General features: G+C 41.1%; 1 protein-coding gene across 1 annotated transcript; it reads right to left on the minus strand.

Annotated features, from left to right (window-relative positions):
* Positions 1-1,003: 1,003 nt before the first annotated feature.
* On the minus strand, positions 1,004-18,570 carry tyro3 (TYRO3 protein tyrosine kinase). The gene is made up of 19 exons (XM_079174037.1): positions 18,248-18,570; positions 14,820-15,003; positions 13,085-13,185; positions 12,845-13,015; positions 8,964-9,050; positions 8,579-8,691; positions 8,294-8,474; positions 7,698-7,840; positions 7,481-7,619; positions 7,275-7,398; positions 6,915-7,009; positions 6,427-6,522; positions 6,122-6,202; positions 5,419-5,511; positions 5,220-5,341; positions 4,777-4,886; positions 4,453-4,612; positions 4,121-4,257; positions 1,004-3,239 (listed from the first exon to the last, which is right to left on the minus strand). Exons 1-19 carry the CDS (start codon positions 18,309-18,311, stop codon positions 2,879-2,881), a joined length of 2,562 nt encoding a protein of 853 aa, XP_079030163.1. The 5' UTR covers positions 18,312-18,570; the 3' UTR covers positions 1,004-2,878.
* Positions 18,571-19,338: the final 768 nt, after the last annotated feature.

Raw genomic sequence — 19,338 nt, forward strand, 5'->3', positions numbered from 1 at the left:
ACGGACGTTATTACCTCATAAAACTCTGATTTACGGCTGAGTGTAACGCCGTGAACGTAGCAGCGTGTATGTAATCGATGACGTGTAACTGTTACTAATAACGTTTAAAACCTCCACTATTGTTTAAATGTAACGTGAGGCTGCGCATGCACGTCTGTGCGGCAATGGTGCGTGGAATACGGCGCATGCGCAATGGAGGGAGGACTGATGGAATTTGTTGTGCGAAGACGAAGGTAAACAAACAGTCTGAAGCTTTGCTAGCTTAGCTCCTGGGCTGTTATCGATCACAACATTAATAAAACCATCTCCGCCCACACTAACACACCTGGAAACAAACCACGTGACTCGTCACGTACTGAGCATGATGGTGACGTGTAAACAGGAAGTAGATTGTTTGCCGAGTTAAAGTAGTCTTTAATAATGAAAGGTCGTGTTTCGACGTGTGTGTGTGTGTGTGTGTGTGTCTCTGAACATCACTAATCACACTCTTCTCTAGCATCTTAAAGCTGAACTGTTGATTATTGCTCCTCAGCTGAGAGGACTTTGTTTGTCTCAGTGTTGGTATAAATAAATGTTTTAGTATATTTACTAAAGTACACCAGAAGTACTTCTATTGGAGTGTTTTCATTGTATATTACGTCATATTTACAGATTTAAGTTTTTGTGTAATAAACATAAATAATAAAACATCAAATTATTGTTAACACACAAACCCAACATATTGATCTATTGATGAATACTTGATGTTTAACTGGTTTCTGTTTCTTAAAGAATCTTAATCCGATTATACTGGACTGGTTTTAGAGAGTCTGTGTCTGTTCATGTCTGTAATATAATATATGAACATTATGTTTAATATGTGTTGAGCTGACTTTTGGCTGCAGAGAGAAACTCATGTGACACTAACACTTTATTCACAGATCTGAAGTCAGTGGTAGACAGACGGTCTGGTCTTGAATAAGTTCCTTGTTTGATGATATAAAACATGACACATTAAAACATTCGGTCCCTTTAATCCTCAGAACAGATCAATAAAACGTGTTACTTTTTACAGATGAAAACTTCAAATAATTAAAACATTACAGAATGTCATTAACAGAATGTCATTAACAGAATGTTATTAACAGAATGTTAACATGTTATTAATGTAATGTTTCAGTGAAAGAAGAGAGTTCAGAGCCTTAAGAGACTACAGGGGCCCCCTGTAGTCTCTTCATCTATATCATAAAACTACACCTTAAGAGCAACTCATATTTAATCAATTTAACAAAATGTACATTTGAGTTCTTTAAGTGTGGGCGACAGTTAAAAACAGTTCAGTTTATTACACAAACTAAAAATATTCACATTAAAACATCATTGATCTGAAAGTGATCAACACAAACGGCTTCACTAGGTCTAGTCTTAGCATGAGGCTAGCGTTAGCATGAGGCTAATGCCAGCTGACTTCACTGGGTCTAGAGTTAGCATGAGGCTAATGCCAGCTGACTTCACTGGGTCTAGAGTTAGCATGAGGCTAATGCCAGCTGACTTCACTGGGTCTAGCGTTAGCATGAGGCTAATGCTAGCTGACTTCACTGGGTCTAGAGTTAGCATGAGGCTAATGCCAGCTGACTTCACTGGGTCTAGCGTTAGCATGAGGCTAATGCCAGCTGACTTCACTGGGTCTAGTGTTAGCATGAGGCTAATGCTAGCTGACTTCACTGGGTCTAGTGTTAGTATGAGGCTAGCGTTATCCTCATGCTGATGCTAGCTGACTTCAGACAGATGTTACTGTAGTTCACTCAGAGCTCCGGTCAGAGTCCGTCAGCAAAGATCTCACTTTACATCTAAAGATTAAGAGTGGACACGTCCAAAGAGACGTCTTCAAACGTCCAAAGAGAGGTCTTCAAACGTCCAAAGAGAGGTCTTCAAACGTCCAAAGAGAGGTCTTCAAACGTCCAAAGAGACGTCTTCAAACGTCCAAAGAGACGTCTTCAAACGTCCGAAGAGAGGTCTTCAAACGTCCAAAGAGGCCTTCAAACGTCCAAAGAGAGGTCTTCAAACGTCCAAAGAGGCCTTCAAACGTCCAAAGAGAGGCCTTCAAACGTCCAAAGAGACGTCTTCAAACGTCCAAAGAGAGGTCTTCAAACGTCCGAAGAGAGGTCTTCAAACGTCCGAAGAGAGGTCTTCAAACGTCCAAAGAGACGTCTTCAAACGTCCAAAGAGACGTCTTCAAACGTCCAAAGAGAGGTCTTCAAACGTCCAAAGAGGCCTTCAAACGTCCAAAGAGAGGTCTTCAAACTTCCATAGAGAGGTCTTCAAACATCCAAAGAGACGTCTTCAAACGTCCAAAGAGACGTCTTCAAGCGTCCAAAGAGAGGTCTTCAAACGTCCAAAGAGAGGTCTTCAAACGTCCAAAGAGAGGTCTTCAAACGTCCAAAGAGAGGTCTTCAAACGTCCAAAGAGAGGTCTTCAAACGTCCAAAGAGAGGTCTTCAAACTTCCATAGAGAGGTCTTCAAACGTCCAAAGAGACGTCTTCAAACGTCCATAGAGAGGTCTGAGAACGAGTTACCAAGTTCAAGTTAGGGTTAGTTTGTCCCTTTAAAACGGAACAGAAGAGAAACGACTGGGAACTGAAACAGAGTACTATCAGTACACAGAGAGTACTACTAGTACACACAGAGAGTCCTATCAGTACACAGTAAGTACTAACTGAGGGTACTACCAGTACACAGAGTACCATCAGTACACAGAGAGTACCATCGGTACACAGAGTACCATGAGTACACAGAGTAGCAGTGTGTCAGAAGTACTGACTGTGTGTCTCCACCCGCCTGCTGCTGCTCGGGGCGTCCCTCTGGTCCAATCAGGTGGGAGGAGAAGTGCTGTGATTGGTCAGACATTAACGACGTCGTCGTCGTCGTCTCTGACCATAGGTCCCTCCCCCCCCTCCTCACAGGGGCCCATGATGTACCTGTAGTCTCCTCCGATGGCCATCGTGACCTCTGACCCCACCATCAGCCAGTCCTTCTCCTCGTCCTCCGCCCGGAGCTGCCACGGGGCGCTCCAGCTCGGGCCCTCAGAGGCCCCGCCCCCCTCCTCATAGGCCCCGCCCCCCTCCTCCAGGTTAACATACAGCAGAGCCTCCCTCAGCGGGGGGGTGGGGCCACACAGCGTCTCCAGCTGAGAAACCAGATGTTGGAAACTAGGACGACATTTAGGGACCGGACTCCAACAGCTGTGCATGACATCATAGCTGACAGGAAGCACCACAGAAGAAGAAGAGAGACATCAACATCACGCAGGATTCATTATATATTCATTACATATTGATTTATTACCACTCATGAAGAAATTATTAGTATTTAACAATCTGCTCAACAGTCAAATGAAGTTTTGGTGAAAATAAATTAAAAGATTAATATCTATCTAGTGAACAGGAAGTGAACATATTAGGACTGAGGAGACGAGGAGAGACCTGTCAATCACTGTGTAGCCCCGCCCCTAAAGCATCCCCTGCTTTATGGTCTGTGTGACTCTAAATGGACCATCATTTACTAAATGAACATCATGCTGTATTGAAGAAGACTTGAAACTAGAGATTGAGACCATAAACTCATGTTTACAATGTTTACTGAGGTAATAAATCAAGAGAGAAGTAGAGTCATTTTCTCATAGACTTCTATACAACCAGAGGAGTCGCCCCCTGGTGGTGTGATTGAAAATTCCCTCGTGCTAAATACTTTGACTGTGATATCTCTAATGTGCCTGATTCAATATTTGATGTGGGATGTCTGCTGTAGCTTCCTTCAAAAGGAAGTAACCGAATGGGAGCGCAGAACTTATGTAGATTAGGATCAGTCGTAAAATGTTTAGTGCACAGTGTGTTGTAGAAAGTTTAGATTAGAAGCAGAAACAGACGTCTTAGTGGGGACTCCCCCCCCCCCCCCCCCCTCTTCCTCCCACTGACTGCACAGGCACTCAGTGGGATGATTAAGCCTTCTTTAAAGGAATAAATCCTTTAAAGACAAATGTGCTTTTCTCAGGTCTCCTTATTTCAGTGTTACAGGACTCGCTCAGTATTATTAAATGTTTTTTTCTACCACGATGGACGTTAGAGAGAATGCAGCGACTCACATGTCGTCTCTACAGTCAGCAGGTTTCTTCAGTCGTTCTCCTTTGATCAGATACTCGTAGATCTCTGAGTTCTCTACACCGGGATACGGAGTCTGACCTCGAGTTAGGACCTCCCACATGGTGACACCGAACGCCCACTGACACACACACACACACACACACACACACACACACACACACACACACACACACACACACACACACACACACACACACACACACACACACACACACACACACACACACACACACACACACCAGGTTCATTGAAAGATTCTGCTGTACTGTGTAAAGTACTGTGAGTAAGTGTGTGTGTGTGTGTGTATTAGTACCACATCACTCTGAGTAGTGTACACGTTGTCAGCCAGACTCTCCAGAGCGATCCACTTCACAGGAAGTTTAGAAACAGAACCTTGTCTGTAATAATCTCCGCTGTAGATCTTCTTAGAGAGACCGAAGTCTGCTACACACACAGTCATGTTCTCATTGAGCCTGGAACACACACACACACTTCTATTAATATTTGTTAGTTGTACAAATCAAAGAACTGAAGAGCAGAAAAGATCAAATAGAAAGTTATATTTTTTGTCTGTTTGAGCTGTATGTAAATGAGGAGGCGTGGCCTGATATTTCTGCCAGCTGATTGGAGGACTGACATGCAGTTTCGGGCGGCGAGGTCTCGGTGGATGATGCTCCGGGTACTCAGGTACTCCATCCCCCGAGAGATGTCCAACATGAAGCCCAGCAGGGTCTGCAGGGACAAGTCCTGGAGGGACATAGGACACGAGGACACGAAGATATGAGGACATTAGGACATGAAGACATGAGGACACGAGGACACATGTTTACATTGTTAAATAATAATAAGAACATCTCCTCGTGATACGTTCACTGTCTCCATGGATCATTGTAAACTCTACTAACAGTCAGAGGAACCTTTAGTTTCTGAGGCCTTTTAAGTGAACATTTTAGAACCTTATTACCTGATTGTCTTTAAAGGACAAAGTGTTGGTGAGTTATTGGTCGTTAACCGGCTACAACAAAGAACTAAACGTTTTTTTTCCTTTAAATGTTCTCTTACAAAAGGACGTTCTCTTACAAAAGGATGTTCTCCGAGTCGAGACAGCAGCAGGAACGTGTGCAGATCTCCGTGCTTCATGAACGGAAGAACCACCATCGGGATCGGCAGCCGCTGGACAGGACGGCGGTGAAGACTCACTCCTATTGGACGGGAGAAACTGTCACTCAAACCGTCTGACCTTTGACCCCTGGTCATATAATATATGTGTGTGAGTTACCGATGAGCTGGATGACGTTTGAATGGTGGAAGTCCTTCATGTAGGCCGCCTCCTTCAGACACTGCTCGATGTCACCTGAGGAAGTGATGTCAGCTGGAACACACACACACACACACACACACACACACACAAACGTGTTAATCAAACGACACTTCAACTGCTTTCAGCTTCTACTCCGACTGATTCTTACTCCTCCACTGACAGTTTAAATACTTTGAAAGATATTTCTACTGTTGTCACCGTCCATTATTTACACTTCAACTTATATTTAAACAGGTTTTTTTAATCTTATAAATTGAAAACACATAAAATGTCAATGAAAAGCTGCGGCGGCCGCTCAGAGCCCAGCGAGCTGCGGCCATTTTGATTTAATCTATGAAACCACTTCAACTGCTTTCAGTGCTTACTCGTCAATTGATGTCCAAGCTGCTTTTAACTTCCACTAATTTACACTTCAGCTGACATTTCAGATGATTTTGTTCTTTTCTTCTTTAAAGGCTTAGATATCAGCCGACACTTCAACTGCTTGCAGTTCTTACTCCTCAGCTGTTCAACCACTTTCACTGTTTACATTCGTATCATTTCAAACTCCTTCATGATTGTGCTTCAACTGATTTTATCTGCTTTTTGCTTTTTACTCTTCAACAATGTTTACACTTTAACTGACACTTCAACTGCTTTCAGTGTTTCACAAACGTCTCACATTTCAGCACTTTGACCGCCACCTTCAGGACGGACGAGTCCTCCTTCTTCAGGAACGCCTCGCGCACTGAGCCAAACTCACCTGCACAGGTAAACACACACGCCTCATTTCATTCATTCATTCATTCTGAGAGTCGAACTGGTTTCACTTTATCAGAGGTTCTGCTTCAGGAACCACATTTAACTTTAAATGCTGAATTAAAAAAAAGGAAGGAATTGATGTGTGTGTATTGTTTGTGTTGTGCATCAGTGTAGTTGTGTGTGTATTGTTTGTGTTGTGTGTGTATTAGTGTGTAGTTGTGTTACCTTTCCCCAGCATGTGTCCCAGTGTGAGCAGCCTCTCTGGGATCAGAACATCCTGCAGTTTGTTCTTCAGGTCCTCATTTATACCGAGACTGTCCACTGGAGGGAGACACACACACACACACACGGAGATACACACACACACACACACACAGACACAGACACACACACACACACACGGAGATACACACACACACACACACAGACACAGACACACACACACACACACGGAGATACACACACACACACACACACACACACACACACACGGAGATACACACACACACACACACACACAGACACACACACACACACACACAGACACACACACAGACACACACACAGACACACACACACAGACACACAGACACACAGACACACAGACACACACACAGACACACACACACACACACAGACACACACACGGTGTCCGTCTGACTGTGCTGTCTAAAATATACTGAACTCTGAGTGATTGAGGATCAGAGACTCACATGTGGACTCCTGCAGCTCAGCACAGTTCCTGTTGAAGGATCGAGCTGCTGTGAAGGACACCGAGCTCTCAGGACCCGGAGGCTTGAAGACCGAACTACAGACGGACAGAAAGAGTTTCAGCGTTGTGCAACATTTAAGGTTCAGGTTCTACGTGTTTAGACTCAAACCAACTGTGTGACTCGTTGGTTCCCACTAAAGACGTCAATCTTTAAAAACTCTGCAGTTTTAAATCAAACAAACAGGAGTCTTTAGTCTGGGACTATTTTCAGCGGTGGATGAATCCTCATTTGTTGCTGTGGTGAGTCTCACATTCTCTGCTGGTTTGAGTCTAAACGTGAGCTTTCTCATGGTTTTTGTACCCAAACTGCGTCTCTTTCTCACGGCGGTGATTGACGGCAGTCAGCAGCAGTCCGACCACGGTGGCGACCAGCAGACCCAGCAGCACACCGACCCACATGTGGCTCCGCTGGACTGGGACCTGGACTAAGGGAGGAAACCACATCACAGAGTCAGTCTTCACGCAAACTGTAGCAGCACGAAACCATCTCTGAGGTGTGTCGTGTACCTGAGGCCGGAAGCACCAGTACCGGGGGGCTCCAGGGTCCACAACCCACTGAGGTGCAGGCCGACACCTGGAAGGAGGCGTTGAAGAAACGTCCTCCTCCTGACAGCTGAGCCGAGTTCTCCTTAAACAGAAGCGGCTCCTGAAAAAACAGGACACGTTAAGTGTGACGAGTTAGTTCAGCTTCCCGACCCACATCAGACCAATGAGGACCCTTCACCTGTGGTTCTCCTCCCAGAGTCCACTGCACCTTGTAGGCCAACAATCTGCCCTGCAGCTCCTCCTCCTGGAGTCCGGCCCAGTTCAGAGCCAGCTGCTGCTCCGACAGGTCAAAGGTCAGGTTCTTGGGGGCTGCCGAGGGCACTGAGGACGGGATGACACACGTGATCCGTTAAATTACAGTTATTATCACGTAGAGAGCTCTGCAGCTCTTACAATAAGTCCTCAGACATTTGAGCAAAACTGAACTCACTGGATATAGATTTTACATTTATTAATATAATAATGTCGTCTGAATAGCTGGTCTGAGGTAAAGCTGCAGTCTGCAGAGTCCTTTTAAATGGATTGAGGCCACAGACAAAAGCTGATTGTACTGAGAGGACTGGAATCTACTGGACACCATCCAGCTGGACCACACACACACACACACACACACACACACACACACACACACACACACACACACACACACACACACACACACACACACACACACACACACACACACACACACACACACACACACACACACACACACACACCACCCACACACACACACACACACACACACACACTTATGATCAGTGTTTTGTTTACCTGACTCAGGTGTCTGGAAGTGCAGCCAGGGGCAGAAGGGCGACGCCCCCACCTCGTTCACACAGGAGACTCTGGCGCTGTAGTTTGAGTGACTCCTCAGACCAGACAGGACCTGAAGGTGAGGAGGAACCTGGACCTCCTGCTGAGGGAGGTCCCACCTCCGGACCGAACGCCTCGACAGCTGAGGAGGAGATTTCAATTGATTTGTAATTGATAGTTTTTTTACTATAATATTTGTGTGTGTGTGTGTGTGTGTGTGTGTGTGTGTGTGTGTGTGTGTGTTACCTGCACAATGCAGGTGGACAGCTCAGAGTATCCTGAGAATCCCGGTTTCCATAACAATGTGACGTTGTTGTCCACCATCCTCACCTGCAGCTTGACCGGCGCCGCCGGCAACACTGAGACAGAGACCCCGCCCCCAAAGAGTTATCATCCAATCACAGCTGAGCCACAGTGACTTGTCACAACAGGTGTGTCAGTGTTTGGTTCTAATGCTAAAAATATATATTTATATAAGAAAACATGCAAAACACAGTCTGCAGGGAGAAACTTGAACTCTTCGGACATGAATATACACGTATACCGTTTTAATGTACTAGCTAAAATACTAAATACTACAGGTACAGAACACACCTGTATGAGTAACATCATCCACAGCAGGTGAACTCACCTTTAATGTGAACAGTTCCTGTTCTAGAGACGGAGATTCCTCGGGTGTTCTTTGCTTCACAGTAAAACTTCACACTGCTGTTCACTCCTGCAGAGAGAGAGAGAGAGAGAGAGACAGAGACAGAGACAGAGAGAGAGACAGAGACAGAGACAGAGAGAGAGAGAGAGAGAGAGAGAGAGAGAGACAGAGAAAGAGACAGAGACAGAGACAGAGAGAGAGAGAGAGAGAGAGAGAGAGAGACAGAGACAGAGACAGAGAGAGAGAGAGAGAGAGACAGAGAGAGAGAGAGAGAGAGAGAGACACAGGCAGACAGTCAAAGTCATTAAAATGAGCTCCATCTTTACCAGCTGCAACATTAAAGTGATGAACAATAACACATCAATAAGTATAATACATAATTTTGACTATATTTTTATGCTAATACTTTTAAGTAATATTTTGAATTCAGCCCTTAGTAAAGGACGTGCAAGGACGAGGAGCTTGCAGATGGGCAGAGGGTTGTGGTTAAGGGTTGAAACACTCAGTGAAGGTTGGCTACCACCTGTACACATGTACACCTCTACACCTGTACACATGTACACCTCTACACCTGTACACATGTACACCTGTACACCTGTACACATGTACACCTCTACACCTGTACACATGTACACCTGTACACCTGTACACATGTACACCTCTACACATGTACACCTGTACACATGTACACCTGTACACCTGTACACATGTACACCTGTACACCTGTACACCTGTACACATGTACACCTCTACACCTGTACACCTGTACACATGTACACCTGTACACCTCTACACATGTACACCTGTATACCTCTACACCTCTACACCTGTACACATGTACACCTCTACACATGTACACCTGTACACCTCTACACATGTACACCTCTACACATGTACACCTGTACACATGTACACATGTACACCTCTACACATTTACACCTGTACACCTGTACACCTGTACACCTGTACACATGTACACCTCTACACCTCTACACCTGTACACATGTACACCTGTACACCTGTACACCTGTACACCTCTACACCTGTACACCTGTACACCTGTACACATGTACACCTCTACACCTGTACACATGTACACCTCTACACCTGTACACATGTACACCTGTACACATGTACACCTCTACACCTGTACACATGTACACCTCTACACATGTACACCTGTACACATGTACACCTGTACACCTGTACACATGTACACCTCTACACCTGTACACATGTACACATGTACACCTCTACACCTGTACACCTGTACACATGTACACCTCTACACCTGTACACCTCTACACATGTACACCTGTACACCTCTACACATGTACACCTGTACACCTGTATACCTCTACACCCCTACACCTGTACACATGTACACCTCTACACATGTACACCTCTACACCTGTAGACCTGTACACCTGTACATCTGTACACTTGTTCACATGTACACATGTACACCTCTACACCTGTACACCTCTACACATGTACACCTCTACACCTGTTCACATGTACACCTCTACACCTGTACACTTGTTCACATGTACACCTCTACACCTGTACACCTCTACACCTCTACACTTGTTCACATGTACACCTCTACACCTGTACACCTCTACACCTGTACACTTGTTCACATGTACACCTCTACACCTGTACACCTCTACACCTGTACACTTGTTCACATGTACACCTCTACACCTGTACACCTGTACACCTCTACACCTGTACACCTGTACACATGTACACCTCTACACCTGTACACATGTACACCTGTACACATGTACACCTCTACACCTGTACACCTCTACACATGTACACCTGTACACATGTACACCTGTACACCTGTACACCTGTACACATGTACACCTCTACACCTGTACACATGTACACATGTACACCTCTACACCTGTACACCTGTACACATGTACACCTCTACACCTGTACACCTCTACACATGTACACCTGTACACCTGTATACCTCTACACCTCTACACCTGTACACATGTACACCTCTACACATGTACACCTCTACACCTGTAGACCTGTACACCTGTACACTTGTTCACATGTACACCTCTACACCTGTACACCTCTACACATGTACACCTCTACACCTGTACATCTGTACACTTGTTCACATGTACACATGTACACCTCTACACCTGTACACTTGTTCACATGTACACCTCTACACCTGTACACCTCTACACCTGTACACTTGTTCACATGTACACCTCTACACCTGTACACCTGTACACATGTACACCTCTACACCTGTACATCTGTACACTTGTTCACATGTACACATGTACACCTCTACACCTGTACACATGTACACCTCTACACCTGTACACATGTACACCTCTACACCTGTACACATGTACACCTCTACACCTGTACACCTCTACACCTGTACACCTGTACACCTCTACACTTCTACACCTGTACACCTGTACACATGTACACCTGTACACCTCTACACCTGTAGACCTGTACCTGGCCGAAGGCTACAGTTACCTCATGGGGAAACCAAAGGAAGCAACCCAACAGGTGCATGTCCCAGGGACTTTGAGTTGATCCTCTTGTTTCCTTATAAATGAATCTTCTGGATCTTTGAGTTGCTTCACCAGATTCAGTTTAAACTCTGAGCTACATGTGGAGGCAAACATAATGCTCAATGGAGATCAATACGTGAGATCAGGTTATCTCTGAATGTTCCTTCCTGGTAAACAACACGCTCACTGACAGGAAACAGTGTGTGTCTGTGTGTGTTTTCCATTTATCAGCTAAAGTGGATCCATTTATAGAAAGAAATCCATTACAGAGAAGAAACCTCAAGCTATATATATGTGTGTGTGTGTGTGTGTGTGTGTGTGTGTGTGTGTGTGTGTGTGTGTGTGTGTGTCAGAGGTGGAACAGGATCCTCCAATCTGCAGCTCAGCTGAAGTCATCCTGCTTCTAAACAATCAATATCTTTAATATCTTTGAGTCCACGTGGACGTTTGAGCCAAATTTGAATAAAGTTCCTCGAGGTGTTCCTGAAACATCGTTAACGTGAGAGGACCAGACGGATCTGAACACATGATGATGGTGAAGATGATGATGAAGATGGTAAAGCAGAGTCTCCACCTGGACTACAGCTAGACAGGTACGTGTCTGTCTTCTCTCTCACGACAACCACACTGTGCTTTTCAGATTGTCTCAGCTCCACCCGTCAGGAGTGACCTTTGGGTGAATGTGTCAGAGTATGTGTGTGTGTGTGTGAGTGTGTTAGTGTGTGTGTGTGTGTGTTAGTGTGTGTGTGTGTGTGAGAGTGTGTGTGAGTGTGTTAGTGTGTGTGTGTGAGTGTGTTAGTGTGTGTGTGTGTACATAACCAGACTATTATTTAAACTCACACACCACGATGAAGACGCCAGATGAACATGTGACCTCTGTTTGTCAAAGTGAAAACTGATATCGACAAATATTGATGACGTGACGATAGATAAGTGATGATGGGGGGGCGTGGTCACAGGGCAACAGTGGGCGTGGCCTCCAGTACATTACATTCAGTGTCGTACTAATAATAATAACAACATTTAATAATAATAAAATGATAATGATCAGGTGATTATTCATATGAAGGAAGTGAATTAACTTCTGTTTCATCATGAATATAATTATTAATATTATATATATAATATAATATAATTATGATTAAGTTATTGTAATAAAGTGAAGAGTTTTTAAAACCGTACTTCACTGAATTAGTTGGAGTTGCAGAGACACATAAAAGCAGAACCAGGTGGAGAAACACTGGTTCCTACATTGCCCATAATGCACCTGGGTGGAGTGTTTCATGAAAGCTTTCTGACCTTGGACGTGGAGGACAGAGGGGGACGGTCTGGGCTCCCCCTCCTGGACCCCCCCCAGCCACCACAGCACCTCCACGGGCTCGGGGGGGCCAACAGCAGCACAGGTGAGGTTGAAGGGGACATTGGGGAAGGTGGACACGTCCTGAGGCTCCTGGACCAGGTGAGGGACACCTGTAGGAGACAGGAAGTAGATCAGGTGTATTCAGCTGTGAACACAGGTGCTGCCTTCAGGGTCCTCACCTTCCACTGTGATCCAGGCTCGTTCAGAGGAGAACATCAGGTCGTGGAACTCCACCTCACACCAGTACTGACCCGCATCCTGCTGCTGGACCGACTTCACACTGGGAACGAGAACACAGAACGTCAGAACCTCAACCGGACCAGAACCATGGAACTAGTGACACATGAAGTCAAAGAGTCTCCATCAGCAGAGTCCCACTGATCTGTGATCAGATCCTGTCTCAGTGGCCCACCAATGTCCACCATGGTCCACCATGACCCGACATGGTCCACCAATGTCCTCCATGACCCACCATGGTCCACCATGACCCGACAAGGTCCACCATGGTCCACCAATGTCCACCATGGAGGTCAATTGTTGCATCATGACGGTAAATGATGCTTGAATAAGTAACTTCCTGTTGTTGCTATAACACCTGCATACACCTGTATCCTGGTCCTCCTGGTCTCTAAAGGTCTCTAAAGATCAGTAAGGAAACCAGGAGGTGGCGGTTGTCACATTTCTGAGCTTCACTGTTTTTCGTTTTTCTTTCTGTCCAGGAATCTGAGTTTAAAGCCGATTAACCAGCCGCTACTCACAGATCTGAGGTCAGTCTCTCAGGCAACATTCATCTGTTCAAACAAAGACTCGTGATCCCAAATCAGCCATCAAAGCTGGATTCTTTCCCCCCAGAGGCCCCTGAGAGCTGCTGGATTCCTCATGGTGTTTGTGTCATAACTCATAATAATAAACTAGTTTGTGTCATAACTCATAATAATAAAGTGGTGTTTGTGTTATAACTCATAATAATAAAGTGGTGTTTGTGTTATAACTCATAATAATAAAGTGGTGTTTGTGTTATAACTCATAATAATAAACTAGTTTGTGTTATAACTCATAATAATAAACTGGTGTTTGTGTCATAACTCATAATAATAAACTAGTTTGTGTCATAACTCATAATAATAAAGTGGTGTTTGTGTTATAACTCATAATAATAAAGTGGTGTTTGTGTTATAACTCATAATAATAAAGTGGTGTTTGTGTCATAACTCATAATAATAAACTAGTTTGTGTCATAACTCATAATAATAAAGTGGTGTTTTTGTTATAACTCATAATAATAAAGTGGTGTTTGTGTTATAACTCATAATAATAAACTGGTGTTTGTGTCATAACTCATAATAATAAACTAGTTTGTGTCATAACTCATAATAATAAAGTGGTGTTTGTGTTATAACTCATAATAATAAAGTGGTGTTTGTGTTATAACTCATAATAATAAAGTGGTGTTTGTGTTATAACTCATAATAATAAAGTGGTGTTTGTGTTATAACTCATAATAATAAAGTGGTGTTTGTGTCATAACTCATAATAATAAACTAGTTTGTGTCATAACTCATAATAATAAACTAGTTTGTGTCATAACTCATAATACTTGGCTCTGCTGTCATAACTCGACCACTTGGCTCTGCTGCCTCGGGGCGATTGGTTGCCCCGTCGCTCAGAGGTCCCTGCGGCCGATTACTTTTATTGTGAAGCAGCTAGAGGACTTTTACTTTGAAGGAGTAAGAGGATTTTTACTGTGAAGCAGTTAGAAGACTGTTATTGTGAAGCAGCGAGAAGACTTTTATTGTGAAGCAATATATATATATACATTGATATATATATATATATATATATATATATATATATATTGACGTATTGATATATTAACGTATTGATATATCAATGAATTGATGTATTGATATCTACCTGTGGAAGGTCTCCCAGTGCTGCTCTCCCAGTGTGATGAACATTTGGTCGGTGCTGTAGAGTCTCTCTCCGTCCTTCATCCAGAAGATATCCGGCTCCGTCAGACCCTGAACAGCACAACCGAGCCTCGCTGCGTTCCCCTGAGACAGTGTCTGATTGGTCGGATGCTTCGTGAAAGACACGCCTGTAGAAGAGACGAGAAGCTCCCTTTTGTACACTTTTATCCACGTTTATATTTTCACTTTTTACTTGAAGATTCTGTTTATATTTTCACTTTTTACTTAAGGTTGTGTTTATATTTACACTGTTTACTAAAGGTTGTGTTTATATTTTCACTTTTTACTTAAGGTTGTGTTTATATTTACACTTTTTACTAAAGGTTCTGTTTATATTTACACTTTTTACTTGAAGATTCTGTTTATATTTTCACTTTTTACTAAAGGTTGTGTTTATATTTACACTTTTTACTAAAGGTTCTGTTTATATTTACACTTTTTACTAAAGGTTCTGTTTATATTTACACTTTTTACTCAAGGTTGTGTTTATATTTACACTTTGTACTAAAGGTTGTGTTTATATTTACACTTTTTACTTAAGGTTGTGTTTATATTTACACTTTTTACTAAAGGTTCTGTTTATATTTACACTTTTTACTTGAAGATTCTGTTTATATTTTCACTTTTTACTAAAGGTTGTGTTTATATTTACACTTTTTACTAAAGGTTCTGTTTATATTTACACTTTTTACTAAAGGTTCTGTTTATATTTACACTTTTTACTCAAGGTTGTGTTTATATTTACACTTTGTACTAAAGGTTGTGTTTATATTTACACTTTTTACTTAAGGTTGTGTTTATATTTAAACTTTTCACTGAAGGTTGTGTTTATATTTACAATTTACTAAAGGTTCTGTTTATATTTACACTTTTTACTTAAGGTTGTGTTTATATTTACACTTTTTACTTAAGGTTGTGTTTATATTTACACTTTTTTCTTGAAGATTCTGTTTATATTTTCACTTTTTACTTAAGGTTGTGTTTATATTTACACTTTTTACTAAAGGTTGTGTTTATATTTACACTTTTTACTAAAGGTTGTGTTTATATTTACACTTTTTACTAAAGGTTGTGTTTATATTTACACTTTTTACTAAAGGTTGTGTTTATATTTACACTTTTTACTAAAGGTTCTGTTTATATTTACACTTTTTACTAAAGGTTGTGTTTATATTTACACTTTTTACTCAAGGTTGTGTTTATATTTACACTTTGTACTAAAGGTTGTGTTTATATTTACACTTTTTACTTAAGGTTGTGTTTATATTTAAACTTTTCACTGAAGGTTGTGTTTATATTTACAATTTACTAAAGGTTCTGTTTATATTTACACTTTTTACTAAAGGTTGTGTTTATATTTACACTTTTTACTAAAGGTTGTGTTTATATTTACACTTTTTACTAAAGGTTGTGTTTATATTTACACTTTTTACTAAAGGTTGTGTTTATATTTACACTTTTTACTTAAGGTTGTGTTTATATTTACACTTTTTACTCAAGGTTGTGTTTATATTTACACTTTGTACTAAAGGTTGTGTTTATATTTACACTTTACTAAAGGTTCTGTTTATATTTACACTTTACTAAAGGTTCTGTTTATATTTACACTTTGTACTTAAGGTTGTGTTTATATTTACACTTTTTACTAAAGGTTGTGTTTATATTTACACTTTTTACTAAAGGTTGTGTTTATATTTACACTTTGTACTTAAGGTTGTGTTTATATTTACACTTTTTACTAAAGGTTGTGTTTATATTTACACTTTTTACTAAAGGTTGTGTTTATATTTACACTTTTTACTAAAGGTTGTGTTTATATTTACACTTTTTACTTAAGGTTGTGTTTATATTTAAACTTTTCACTGAAGGTTGTGTTTATATTTACAATTTACTAAAGGTTGTGTTTATATTTACACTTAGGGTTAGGGTTACTAAAGGTTGTGTTTATATTTACACTTTTTACTAAAGGTTGTGTTTATATTTACACTTTTTACTAAAGGTTGTGTTTATATTTACACTTTTTACTAAAGGTTGTGTTCATATTTACACTTTTTACTTAAGGTTGTGTTTATATTTACACTTTTTACTCAAGGTTGTGTTTATATTTACACTTTGTACTAAAGGTTGTGTTTATATTTACACTTTACTAAAGGTTCTGTTTATATTTACACTTTACTAAAGGTTGTGTTTATATTTACACTTTGTACTTAAGGTTGTGTTTATATTTACACTTTGTACTTAAGGTTGTGTTTATATTTACACTTTTTACTAAAGGTTGTGTTTATATTTACACTTTTTACTAAAGGTTGTGTTTATATTTACACTTTTTACTAAAGGTTGTGTTTATATTTACACTTTTTACTAAAGGTTGTGTTTATATTTACACTTTTTACTAAAGGTTGTGTTTATATTTACACTTTGTACTAAAGGTTGTGTTTCTTTCATTTTAAACCTTTAACATGCTGCTGACTTTAAAAACACTCACACAAACATGGGCGACATCTTCCTTCAAAATAAAAGGAGTCCGTTTCCACAGATTTCAAAAAGTCCTGCCTGAACACATCTCTCTGAAGTCGTATCAATAATCTGACACAAAACTATCAGTTGAAGTTCACATGTTAAAGATAAATCTTTGCTCAAATATCTAAGTTTAGTTTAGTTTCAGACAGAAAACAGTTTCCACAGTTAAACTAAAACTAAAAAGAGAAAAGTTTGATTTAACGAGATGTTAAATAAAATAAAGCGTGATGTTATTTTATTTTTAAACTGAATTATTCTGTATTTAGTAATAACGAGAAAATAACAGTCAGATGAAAAATATCTTTAAAAAGTAGAAACGTGTGTTTTTATAACGAGAGACTGAGTGAATAGCGACGCGCTGCTGAATGGTGCATTGCATTGTGGGAAAGTGGCGTCCATCAACGGCTCAAAAGGAATCGAAGAGTGTTAGTGTGAAATCTGTCAGACAGAAAGACACACACACACACACACACACACTGAAACGCAGACAGATTTAATATGTATTTAATATCTCCGAGATATTTAATCACGAGTCTGATGGTTAATCCGGCGAACATAACGAACCAATAAGCAATTTATTTAAATGATAATTTATGTTTTTACGAGTCTAAACTCTGCTGTTTGGTGAATAAACGACATGATCTCTAAGATGCGACGTTTTAACAGAAAGGTTCAAACTTTAAACTCATATTTAAATGGAGTTTGACCTTGTAAACGTCACCACATTGAACCAGTTTACCCTCATACATGTAAGAGGCTCCGGACAGAACAACACTGATTTATCGCCGAGTCGTGGCTCCATAACATTATCGTATTGTGTCTGTTATTTATGATATCATAATGAACACTTACCGTTCCCACAGATCCCTTCATGGCTGCACAGTAAAAACAGTAGAATCCACACAAGCCGCTTCATGTTCTCATTATTTCTGGATGTTTTTAGACCGGTTCGCTCGGCTCGGCTCGGCTCGGCTCGGCACGGCTCTGGTCTCCGTCACTGGAGCCTCGTCCCAGCTGGACAAACAGGAGAAAAGTGTTCAAACCGCTGAGTTCATGGAGGAGGACTCGTTCAGAGGAGTGACCGAAGAACAAAGTGTTTAAGAAGTGATACAAAGTCAACTTTTAGTTTCCGGAGAACGTTCATGTTTCAGAAGCAAACACTGCGCGAACGTGACGTCAAGCTACACGTGTTAAGGACGGCACCGGAAGAGATGCCTTCAAAATAAAATAAAAACTCGTTTTATAACAGACTTTTGATCTTTTACACACAATTATTATATTGTATTTATAATACAGGTTATGGATTGGGATATCCAACAAATGTAAAAATAACTTTAAGTATCTTAAGATTATTATCGGTCTATATTTCATTTGTAATTGTTTCATTTTCTTTTAGCCGTTTAGATATTTAAATTTGTAAAGCAGAATTTTATAATATTTCACATAACCAACAAAAACTGTCACTAAAGACAACAGACGATTTTAAACGTTCATTTCTAATAAACGTTGAGGTAAACATTGACGACGTCACCGGAAGTGTGTTTTACATTCTGTCTAGTTTGACACTAGTCGTTGGTCTCGCTCAGGAATGTGTGTGTGTGCGTGCGTGTGTGTATGTTTGTGTGTGTGAGAGGTTTCAGTGCGCATGACCGCCACCTGGTGGTGTGACATCACAGCTCAGGTACAAGTATGGACATGAAAGTACAAATCTGAAGTACTTGTACTTTACATGAGTATTTCCCTTTTCTTCAAATATATACTTCTACTGTAGCAGTACTACTACTACTACTACTACTACTACTACTACTTTATATTTCTGCTGTACTACTACTACAACATACTTCTACTACTACTACTACTACCACATACTTCTACTTTACTATTACTTTATACTTCTACTACTACTGCTTTATACTTGTACTGCATACTTCTGTTGTAGTTTT

This window comes from Pholis gunnellus (assembly GCF_910591455.1).
Source record: "Pholis gunnellus genome assembly, chromosome: 15".
Classification (NCBI taxonomy): Eukaryota; Metazoa; Chordata; class Actinopteri; order Perciformes; family Pholidae; genus Pholis; species Pholis gunnellus.